The sequence below is a fragment of the Electrona antarctica genome, assembly GCF_951216825.1.
Source record: "Electrona antarctica genome assembly, chromosome: 8".
In the NCBI taxonomy this organism is placed as follows: domain Eukaryota; kingdom Metazoa; phylum Chordata; class Actinopteri; order Myctophiformes; family Myctophidae; genus Electrona; species Electrona antarctica.
The window spans coordinates 38,520,636-38,533,477 of NC_136789.1; the positions used below are offsets into that span (position 1 = coordinate 38,520,636).

General features: G+C 41.6%; 1 protein-coding gene across 4 annotated transcripts in view; it reads left to right on the forward strand.

Moving 5' to 3' along the window:
• LOC306928450 (dynactin subunit 1-like) overlaps window positions 1–12,842 on the forward strand; it is a 142,326-nt gene that overhangs the window by 103,486 nt on the left and 25,998 nt on the right. For all 4 annotated transcript variants that reach the window (XM_079508578.1, XM_079508577.1, XM_079508576.1 and 1 more), the window contains 3 exons: window positions 1,111–1,179; window positions 3,302–3,514; window positions 12,255–12,416. In XM_079508578.1, the coding sequence (XP_079364704.1) occupies window positions 1,111–1,179; window positions 3,302–3,514; window positions 12,255–12,416 (444 nt within the window). The remainder of the gene's footprint in view (window positions 1–1,110; window positions 1,180–3,301; window positions 3,515–12,254; window positions 12,417–12,842) is intronic.

A 12,842-nucleotide genomic window follows, 5' to 3' on the forward strand; every position in this document is an offset into this window, starting at 1 on the left:
TGACTGTCTGTGGTCTTATTACAGCCTCCTGTCAGTAAACTGACTGTCTGTTGTCTTATTACAGCCTCCTGTCAGTAAACTGACTGTCTGTTGTCTTATTACAGCCTCCTGTCAGTAAACTGACTGTCTGTGGTCTTATTACAGCCTCCTGTCAGTAAACTGACTGTCTGTTGTCTTATTACAGCCTCCTCCTGTCAGTAAACTGACTGTCTGTTGTCTTATTACAGCCTCCTGTCAGTAAACTGACTGTCTGTGGTCTTATTACAGCCTCCTGTCAGTAAACTGACTGTCTGGTGTCTTATTACAGCCTCCTGTCAGTAAACTGACTGTCTGTGGTCTTATTACAGCCTCCTGTCAGTAAACTGACTGTCTGTTGTCTTATTACAGCCTCCTGTCAGTAAACTGACTGTCTGTTGTCTTATTACAGCCTCCTGTCAGTAAACTGACTGTCTGTTGTCTTATTACAGCCTCCTGTCAGTAAACTGACTGTCTGTTGTCTTATTACAGCCTCCTGTCAGTAAACTGACTGTCTGTTGTCTTATTACAGCCTCCTGTCAGTAAACTGACTGTCTGCTGTCTTATTACAGCCTCCTGTCAGTAAACTGACTGTCTGTGGTCTTATTACAGCCTCCTGTCAGTAAACTGACTGTCTGTTGTCTTATTACAGCCTCCTGTCAGTAAACTGACTGTCTGTTGTCTTATTACAGCCTCCTGTCAGTAAACTGACTGTCTGTTGTCTTATTACAGCCTCCTGTCAGTAAACTGACTGTCTGTTGTCTTATTACAGCCTCCTGTCAGTAAACTGACTGTCTGTTGTCTTATTACAGCCTCCTGTCAGTAAACTGACTGTCTGTGGTCTTATTACAGCCTCCTGTCAGTAAACTGACTGTCTGTTGTCTTATTACAACCTCCTGTCAGTAAACTGACTGTCTGTTGTCTTATTACAGCCTCCTGTCAGTAAACTGACTGTCTGTTGTCTTATTACAGCCTCCTCCTGTCAGTAAACTGACTGTCTGTTGTCTTATTACAGCCTCCTGTCAGTAAACTGACTGTCTGTTGTCTTATTACAGCCTCCTGTCAGTAAACTGACTGTCTGTTGTCTTATTACAGCACCTGTACAGCATCCACCTGTTGGACCAATCAGAGGACTGCACCGTGCAGCTGTCCGACCACATCAAGGTAATTCAAACACTCCCGCGTTCTCAGATCAGATCAGATCAGATCAGATCAGCCAACACAGGGTTTGTCAACAACCTGTGCAGATCTCCAACATGACGTAACGATATCATCCTGATGACTACAAAACAATACAACATGACGTAACGATATCATCCTGATGACTACAAAACAATGACTACAACATGACGTAACGATATCATCCTGATGACTACAAAACAATGACTACAACATGACGTAACGATATCATCCTGATGACTACAAAACAATACTACAACATGACGTAACGATATCATCCTGATGACTACAAAACAATGACTACAACATGACGTAGCGATATCATCCTGATGACTACAAAACAATACTACAACATGACGTAGCGATATCACCCTGAGGACTACAAAACAATACTACAACATGACGTAACGATATCATCCTGATGACTACAAAACAATACAACATGACGTAACGATATCATCCTGATGACTACAAAACAATGACTACAACATGACGTAGCGATATCATCCTGATGACTACAAAACAATACTACAACATGACGTAGCGATATCACCCTGAGGACTACAAAACAATACTACAACATGACGTAACGATATCACCCTGATGACTACAAAACAATGACTACAACATGACGTAGCGATATCATCCTGATGACTACAAAACAATGACTACAACATGACGTAACAATATCATCCTGATGACTACAAAACAATGACTACAACATGACGTAACGATATCATCCAGATGACTACAAAACAATGACTACAACATGACGTAACGATATGATCCGCTCCCGACCGGATCATACGGCACTTTTGTAACAGAGACCAGGCTTTCCTCCGATGTGGAAAGCCTGGTGAGGCGAGATTAGGGTAGCCCTGTCCCTGACTCTAACTCAGGGAAGCTGGAAGTAACTTCAGTAAAAACGATCCACACGTCCCAAACTCTTCTCCCTTCTGGCTCCAAAACTATGGAATGAACTTCCCATTGCAGTCAGAACTACAGACTCACTCCCAATCTAAACTATGGAATGAACTTCCCATTGCAGTCAGAACTACAGACTCACTCCCAATCTAAACTATGGAATGAACTTCCCATTGCAGTCAGAACTACAGACTCACTCCCAATCTAAACTATGGAATGAACTTCCCATTGCAGTCAGAACTACAGACTCACTCCCAATCTAAACTATGGAATGAACTTCCCATTGCAGTCAGAACTACAGACTCGCTCCCAATCTAAACTATGCAAGGAACTTCCCATTGCAGTCAGAACTACAGACTCACTCCCAATCTAAACTATGGAATGAACTTCCCATTGCAGTCAGAACTACAGACTCACTCCCAATCTTCCTCCGTAGTCTGAAAACCCATCACTTAGCACTTGCCGTAGCACTTTTACCTAGCCTCGATGACCTTACAGGCTTGTGCAAAGGCTCAACTTATGTAACTTAGATAGCATTTGATGTAGACATAGCATTCTATAGTGTATACGCTTATAGTTTCATTATATAGATATCCCACTGTGTTAATGTGTTATTGTGTTATTTATGGTCAGTTCATCCAGAGTGCTCTAGACTGCGTCTCGGTCGAGTCCTGTTGTCTGCGGTCCTTCCTGGCCTCTGGTCAGGAGATGTTAATGCATAATGTTGTTATTGTGTTGTCCAGTTCATTCAGAACGCTCTAGACTGCGTCTCGGTCGAGTCCTGTCGTCTGCGATCCTTCCTGGCCTCTGGTCAGGAGATGTTAATGCATAATGTTGTTATTGTGTTGTCCAGTTCATTCAGAACGCTCTAGACTGCGTCTCGGTCGAGTCCTGTCGTCTGCGGTCCTTCCTGGCCTCTGGTCAGGAGATGTTAATGCATAATGTTGTTATTGTGTTGTCCAGTTCATTCAGAACTCTCTAGACTGCGTCTCAGTCGAGTCCTGCCGCCTGCGGTCCTTCCTGGCTTCGGGTCAGGAGATGTTAATGCATAATGTTGTTATTGTGTTGTCCAGTTCATTCAGAACGCTCTAGACTGCGTCTCGGTCGAGTCCTGTCGTCTGCGGTCCTTCCTGGCCTCTGGTCAGGAGATGTTAATGCATAATGTTGTTATTGTGTTGTCCAGTTCATTCAGAACTCTCTAGACTGCGTCTCAGTCGAGTCCTGCCGCCTGCGGTCCTTCCTGGCTTCGGGTCAGGAGAGCTCCAGCCTGGTCATCCTGCTGAAGGATCTGGACACTTCCTGTTCCGACGTCAGACACTTCTGTAAGAAGATCCGCCGCCGCATGCCTGGAACCGACGCCATGGGAGCGCCCAGCGCCGTGGCGTTTGGACCTCAGGTAACCCCTGACCCCTATGACCCCTGACCTTAACCCTGACCCCTAAACCTAACCGACGCCATGGGAGAGCAGAGCGCCGTGGCGTTTGGACCTCAGGTAACCCCTATGACCCCTATGACCCCTGACCTTAACCCTGACCCCTAAACCTAACCGACGCCATGGGAGCGCAGAGTGCCGTGACGTTTGGACCTCAGGTAACCCTGACCCTATGACCCCTGACCCTATGACCCCTAACCCTATGACCCCTGACCCTATGACCCCTAACCCTATGACCCCTGACCTAACGCCATGGTGGTCAGGGGAACGCGTTCATTTCTGGCGTGTGTGAACGTCACTTTCTCACGTTCAACTTCGTTCAAGAGTGAGTGTTTCCTTAGAGCCTTCCAGGCGAAATCCCCGGTGCTAAAACACACCCTAAACAGGCCTTAATATCTAGAGGAAAACCCACCGATATTAGAGCCCTAAAACACACCCTAAACAGGCCTTAATATCTAGAGGAAAACCCACCGATATTAGAGCCCTTATCTCTTAACCAACCTTATCTCTGAACCTTATCTCTGAACCTTATCTCTGAACCAACCTTATCTCTGAACCTTATCTCTGAACCTTATCTCTGAACCAACCTTATCTCTGAACCTTATCTCTGAACCAACCTTATCTCTGAACCTTATCTCTGAACCAACCTTATCTCTGAACCTTATCTCTGAACCAACCTTATCTCTGAACCTTATCTCTGAACCTTATCTCTGAACCTTATCTCTTATCCTTATCTCTGAACCTTATCTCTGAACCTTATCTCTGAACCAACCTTATCTCTGAACCTTATCTCTGAACCTTATCTCTGAACCTTATCTCTGAACCTTATCTCTGAACCAACCTTATCTCTGAACCTTATCTCTGAACCTTATCTCTGAACCTTATCTCTGAACCTTATCTCTGAACCTTATCTCTGAACCTTATCTCTGAACCAACCTTATCTCTGAACCTTATCTCTGAACCTTATCTCTGAACCTTATCTCTGAACCTTATCTCTGAACCTTATCTCTGAACCTTATCTCTGAACCTTATCTCTGAACCAACCTTATCTCTGAACCTTATCTCTGAACCTTATCTCTGAACCTTATCTCTGAACCTTATCTCTGAACCTTATCTCTGAACCTTATCTCTGAACCAACCTTATCTCTGAACCTTATCTCTGAACCTTATCTCTGAACCTTATCTCTGAACCTTATCTCTGAACCTTATCTCTGAACCAACCTTATCTCTGAACCAACCTTATCTCTGAACCTTATCTCTTAACCAACCTTATCTCTGAACCAACCTTATCTCTGAACCTTATCTCTGAACCTTATCTCTGAACCTTATCTCTGAACCTTATCTCTGAACCTTATCTCTGAACCTTATCTCTGAACCTTATCTCTTAACCAACCTTATCTCTGAACCTTATCTCTGAACCTTATCTCTGAACCTTATCTCTGAACCTTATCTCTGAACCAACCTTATCTCTGAACCAACCTTATCTCTGAACCTTATCTCTGAACCTTATCTCTGAACCTTATCTCTGAACCTTATCTCTGAACCTTATCTCTGAACCTTATCTCTGAACCTTATCTCTGAACCAACCTTATCTCTGAACCTTATCTCTGAACCTTATCTCTTAACCAACCTTATCTCTGAACCTTATCTCTGAACCTTATCTCTGAACCTTATCTCTGAACCTTATCTCTGAACCTTATCTCTGAACCTTATCTCTGAACCTTATCTCTGAACCGAGGTCTCTGAACCTTATCTCTGAACCTTATCTCTGAACCGAGGTCTCTGAACCGAGGTCTCTGAACCGAGGTCTCTTATCCGACACAAACTAACTCATCTTTCTCAGCCATCACTGGAGCGCGCAGCGCGCATCTACTGCATGATGATCCTGTAATACACTCCACGCAGACAGACAGCAGACAGCACGCACTCCACGCAGACAGACAGCAGACAGCACGCACTCCACACAGACAGACAGCAGACAGCACGCACTCCACGCAGACAGACAGCAGACAGCACGCACTCCACGCAGACAGACAGCAGACAGCACGCACTCCACGCAGACAGACAGCAGACAGCACGCACTCCACGCAGACAGACAGCAGACAGCACGCACTCCACGCAGACAGACAGCAGACAGCACGCACTCCACGCAGACAGACAGCAGACAGCACGCACTCCACGCAGACAGACAGCAGACAGCACGCACTCCACGCAGACAGACAGCAGACAGCACGCACTCCACGCAGACAGACAGCAGACAGCACGCACTCCACGCAGACAGACAGCACGCACTCCACGCAGACAGACAGCAGACAGCACGCACTCCACGCAGACAGACAGCAGACAGCACGCACTCCACGCAGACAGACAGCACGCACTCCACGCAGACAGACAGACAGCACGCACTCCACGCAGACAGACAGCAGACAGCACGCACTCCACGCAGACAGACAGCAGACACAGAACATCCCGACTCCCGACCTAAACATTGAGGAAACTTGTTGTTGTTTGATTAAACATAATCTGCCACGGAAAATAGCTTCCAATAGCTTAGTTAGTGTTTTTTGCGTCGAGGAGTTATGTGTCCATAATCGCCCTGAACGGCCAACCAAAGACATCTCCCTCCCTGTCAGTGAATGAAGCACAGTACCAGTACCAGTGGGCAGTACCTGTTCAGATTTATAGCTATCTAAGATTTAATTTGCTAAGTTGATAGCATCGACTCATAACTACCCTTACTGAAAAGGTCACAACTGCACAAAGAGCATGTCTTTACTCAAACTGTCTAAATAATATAACTCAAGTGTCTTTTATACTTTTATTGTCGTTCAACAAACATACATTTAAACACATGAACTAGTTATTTAGGGTTGGTTTTAGGGTTAGTAGTTCGTTAGGTTAACCCAGTTTAGGTTAGGTACGTTTAGGTTAGTGGTGCGTTTAGGTTAGGTAAAAAACCTGTACAGATGAAGACAGATGTCACAATTACAGACAGGTTCACAATGCATAGAAAACGTATTATTCATTTCTTATTACTAGCATTATGTATCAATAATTACCATTGGTCGAATGTGAGTTGTGTTGGATCGTCGTACGTTTGGCACGAGGCTGGATTCATCTTAGTTGGTTCCACTAGAATCTGAGTCTCTATTTCTCTACACGCTCCTTAAGACTGCCAATGGCTAAGCCCCTCCTTTGGTTTGAGGGTACAAGCCATTGGCTGTTGACTGTGATCAGGAAGTCACTCACTGGAACCATGAGTGTATGGTAATTACATGGGCTGGTGGAATGGTCTATTCTCCCACTATAGCTACTTCTCAACTGGTTTATGAGAGTTTAGGGTTTAACACATTAATCATTTACATTCCTTTTAGGCACTGGGATTACATATCCACCTTTAGATAAATGCAGGCATAATGTTTTACAGTTAAACACAGTCATTGGAACATGTTGATCTGTTGTTCTTCACCGGCAGTGGGCAACATTACTACCCCCGCAGGGTGTCGGAATTCACACTCTTATCTTGTTCCTCCAGCAACTGCCAGGGGTCTGACGGGTCCTGGGCAGCTTTGAGCTTAGGTGCATACTGTTATTCCACAACATATTTATTAAACATTAACACATCCCAATATCCTGGATATTTCCACAGTACCAGTACCAGTACCAGTCCCCTGTCAGTGAAGCACAGCCAGTGATGCCTGATTTATTCTTTGTCGTACAAAATAGCTGATCTACAAGCTCACAACGCGTTGCGAGCTTGTAGATCAGCTATTTTCAGCAAGCGGAGATATGCAGGCTGTGAGAACGCCTGCATAGGACTAAAGTCTGCGGTTTTATGTCTATGGGCTGTAGTAATAATAAGGTTTTATATGGATTTGGGCTGTGGTAATAATAAGGTTTTATATGTCTGGGCTGTGGTAATAATAAGGTTTTATATGGATATGGGCTGTAGTAATAATAAGGTTTTATATGGATATGGGCTGTGGTAATAATAAGGTTCTATATGTCTATGGGCTGTGGTAATAATAAGGTTTTATATGGGCTGTGGTAATAATAAGGTTCTATATGTCTATGGGCTGTGGCAATAATAAGGTTTTATATGGCTATGGGCTGTGGTAATAATAAGGTTTTATATGGCTATGGGCTGTGGTAATAATAAGGTTTTATATGTCTATGGGCTGTGGTAATAATAAGGTTTTATATGGCTATGGGCTGTGGTAATAATAAGGTTTTATATGTCTATGGGCTGTGGCAATAATAAGGTTTTATATGGATATGGGCTGTGGCAATACCAATAATAAGGTTTTATATGGATATGGGCTGTGGTAATAATAAGGTTTTATATGTCTATGGGCTGTGGTAATAATAATGTTTTATATGTCTGGGCTGTGGTAATAATAAGGTTGTATATGTCTATGGGCTGTGGTAATAATAAGGTTGTATATGTCTATGGGCTGTGGTAATAATAAGGTTTTATATGGATATGGGCTGTGGTAATAATAAGGTTTTATATGGATATGGGCTGTGGTAATAATAAGGTTTTATATGGATATGGGCTGTAGTAATAATAAGGTTTTATATGGATATGGGCTGTGGTAATAATAAGGTTTTATATGGATATGGGCTGTGGTAATAATAAGGTTTTATATGGCTATGGGCTGTGGTAATAAGGTTTTATATGGATATGGGCTGTGGTAATAATAAGGTTTTATATGTCTATGGGCTGTAGTAATAATAAGGTTTTATATGGATATGGGCTGTGGTAATAATAAGGTTTTATATGTCTATGGGCTGTAGTAATAATAAGGTTTTATATGGATATGGGCTGTAGTAATAATAAGGTTTTATATGTCTATGGGCTGTAGTAATAATAAGGTTTTATATGGCTATGGGCTGTGGTAATAATAAGGTTTTATATGGATATGGGCTGTAGTAATAATAAGGTTTTATATGGATATGGGCTGTGGTAATAATAAGGTTTTATATGTCTATGGGCTGTGGTAATAATAAGGTTTTATATGTCTATGGGCTGTGGTAATAATAAGGTTTTATATGGATATGGGCTGTGGCAATACCAATAATAAGGTTTTATATGGATATGGGCTGTGGCAATACCAATAATAAGGTTTTATATGGATATGGGCTGTGGTAATAATAAGGTTTTATATGTCTGGGCTGTGGTAATAATAAGGTTGTATATGTCTATGGGCTGTGGTAATAATAAGGTTTTATATGTCTATGGGCTGTGGTAATAATAAGGTTTTATATGGATATGGGCTGTGGTAATAATAAGGTTTTATATGGATATGGGCTGTGGTAATAATAAGGTTTTATATGGCTATGGGCTGTGGTAATAATAAGGTTTTATATGGATATGGGCTGTGGTAATAATAAGGTTTTATATGGATATGGGCTGTGGTATTAATAAGGTTTTATATGGCTATGGGCTGTGGTAATAATAAGGTTTTATATGTCTATGGGCTGTGGTAATAATAAGGTTTTATATGGCTATGGGCTGTGGTAATAATAAGGTTTTATATGTCTATGGGCTGTGGCAATAATAAGGTTTTATATGGATATGGGCTGTGGCAATACCAATAATAAGGTTTTATATGGATATGGGCTGTGGTAATAATAAGGTTTTATATGTCTATGGGCTGTGGTAATAATAATGTTTTATATGTCTGGGCTGTGGTAATAATAAGGTTGTATATGTCTATGGGCTGTGGTAATAATAAGGTTTTATATGTCTATGGGCTGTGGTAATAATAAGGTTTTATATGGATATGGGCTGTGGTAATAATAAGGTTTTATATGGATATGGGCTGTAGTAATAATAAGGTTTTATATGGATATGGGCTGTGGTAATAATAAGGTTTTATATGGATATGGGCTGTGGTAATAATAAGGTTTTATATGGATATGGGCTGTGGTAATAATAAGGTTTTATATGGCTATGGGCTGTGGTAATAATAAGGTTTTATATGTCTATGGGCTGTGGTAATAATAAGGTTTTATATGGATATGGGCTGTGGTAATAATAAGGTTTTATATGGCTATGGGCTGTGGTAATAATAAGGTTTTATATGGATATGGGCTGTGGTAATAATAAGGTTTTATATGGATATGGGCTGTGGTAATAATAAGGTTTTATATGGCTATGGGCTGTGGTAATAATAAGGTTTTATATGGCTATGGGCTGTGGTAATAATAAGGTTTTATATGGATATGGGCTGTGGTAATAATAAGGTTTTATATGTCTATGGGCTGTGGTAATAATAAGGTTTTATATGTCTATGGGCTGTAGTAATAATAAGGTTTTATATGGATATGGGCTGTGGCAATAATAAGGTTTTATATGTCTATGGGCTGTGGTAATAATAAGGTTTTATATGTCTATGGGCTGTGGTAATAATAAGGTTTTATATGTCTATGGGCTGTGGTAATAATAAGGTTTTATATGTCTATGGGCTGTAGTAATAATAAGGTTTTATATGGATATGGGCTGTGGCAATAATAAGGTTTTCTATGTCTATGGGCTGTGGTAATAATAAGGTTTTATATGTCTATGGGCTGTGGTAATAATAAGGTTTTATATGTCTATGGGCTGTAGTAATAATAAGGTTTTATATGGGCTGTGGTAATAAGGTTTTATATGGCTATGGGCTGTGGCAATAATACAAAATAAAAAAAATAACGAAAAATAAATAGTTTATTTTGGAACCATGAACTTTAGTTCAAAATTTTGAATGATGAACTATGAACGGAACTAGTTCATTTTTGAAATTTTGAACTGTGAACTGAACTAATTCATTAAAAATGAACTTTCCTAAGACTGCTCGCTCGCACGCACGCACGCACGCACGCACGCACGCACGCACGCACGCACAATAACAGAAACCTGAGTCAGAAACCTGCTCTGTTCCATTCTGGTCAAACAGAGTCAGTGTTAACACATTTTGTGCCCAAAACGTCTGTGGACGTCATGGGTATTACCGCACGTGCATAGCCCAAGACGTCTGTGGACGTCTTTTTTATTATTATTTTTTTTTTTATTAAAAAAAATCAGAAAAATCAAAACACTTTTTTTTTTTTTTTTTAACACGTGGTGCCAAAGTTTGTTTTTTTCGCCATTGAGAATGCATTTGGCGTTTAAATTAAATAACTCAGAAACTATAAAACATTTCAAAGTAAAAAGTTCCAGCATGTGTCTCCACAGTCAGCTGAATTATAAAAAATCACACCCGTGTGAACTGAGTGGTGTAAGGTTTTATATAGCATGATCAGCTGTGGTCTGACGTAATGTCTGACGTAATGAAATAAGGTAAGGTATTATGTAGCCTGATCAGCTCTGATCTGACGTAATGAAATCACACCCGGATGTGATTTCACAACTGGCTTTTTCTGCGCAGAGAAAATGACCACGGTTGCTACGGTCATCCAGTTCACCCGGGTGTGATTTAATTACGTCAGAAATTATTTTGAACATAGCAACCATGGTCATTTTTTTATGCACACAAAAGCCAGTTGTAGGAGTGGTTTACACCACTCAAAAAAATGTGAATGGATTTTCTAGGTGAAAGTGATTTTGGGCAGTTAAGCGTGGGCTCTCAATGTGTTAATGATGCTAATGAAGGCTCTGTTCCATTCTGGTCAAACAGAGTCAGTGTTAATGATGCTAATGAAGGCTCTGTTCCATTCTGGTCAAACAGAGTCAGTGTTAATGATGCTAATGAAGGTTCTGTTCCATTCTGGTCAAACAGAGTCAGTGTTAATGATGCTAATGAAGGCTCTGTTCCATTCTGGTCAAACAGAGTCAGTGTTAATGATGCTAATGAAGGCTCTGTTCCATTCTGGTCAAACAGAGTCAGTGTTAATGATGCTAATGAAGGCTCTGTTCCATTCTGGTCAAACAGAGTCAGTGTTAATGATGCTAATGAAGGCTCTGTTCCATTCTGGTCAAACAGAGTCAGTGTTAATGATGCTAATGAAGGCTCTGTTCCATTCTGGTCAAACAGAGTCAGTGTTAATGATGCTAATGAAGGTTCTGTTCCATTCTGGTCAAACAGAGTCAGTGTTAATGATGCTAATGAAGGCTCTGTTCCATTCTGGTCAAACAGAGTCAGTGTTAATGATGCTAATGAAGGCTCTGTTCCATTCTGGTCAAACAGAGTCAGTGTTAATGATGCTAATGAAGGCTCTGTTCCATTCTGGTCAAACAGAGTCAGTGTTAATGATGCTAATGAAGGCTCTGTTCCATTCTGGTCAAACAGAGTCAGTGTTAATGATGCTAATGAAGGCTCTGTTCCATTCTGGTCAAACAGAGTCAGTGTTAATGATGCTAATGAAGGTTCTGTTCCATTCTGGTCAAACAGAGTCAGTGTTAATGATGCTAATGAAGGCTCTGTTTCATTAGCACTGACTCTGTTTGACCAGAATGGAACAGAGCCTTCATTAGCATCATTAACACTGACTCTGTTTGACCAGAATGGAACAGAGCCTTCATTAGCATCATTAACACTGACTCTGTTTGACCAGAATGGAACAGAGCCTGTGAAGGAACTAGGGAAGGTTCTTTCCAAAATGGCGTTGTGTGTGTGTGCACAGAGCCCATTGGTTCACTTCACATGCATGTAGTCATGTGACGGATCTGATTGACAGGTGTCAGAGGTGCTGACAGACATGTGATGGATGTTATTGACAGGTGTCAGAGGGGCTGACGGAGGTCAGAGGTCATCTCAGCAGGGTGGTGGCGGTGCTACAGGAAGTGGCGGCGTCCGGAGCGCAGATGGTCGCCGCGCTCTCCGAGCAGGAAGGAGTTAACGCCCTGAAGCTGGAGGACACCACCTTTACCGCTGTGGAGCAGGTGACCTTTAACCTTTAACACCACCTTTACCGCAGGTGACCTTTAACCTTTAACACCACCTTTACCGCTGTGGAGCAGGTGACCTTTAACCTTTAACCTTTACTACACTACTACTACTTTACTACACTTGATTGATTGATTGATTTATTGCAGAATTACAGTACATTTCAAGTACAACTCAATACAAAGACTGTTAACTGTGAGTGGACGACACCATAAAGCATTACACTTGTTTACAAGAGGGCCCACCATTTTCAATTCATCAAAACATTTAGAGACGTACGAATATACACAACTATATAGTCAAAAAGAAATCATCATAGGAGGTAAAAAGGAAAAATAAATATATACAGTGAGGGGGTGGGTGGGGGATTCAGATTTTACGGGGGCCAGTTTCGAATTGCAGCCGTCCGTAAGTGCCCTGAG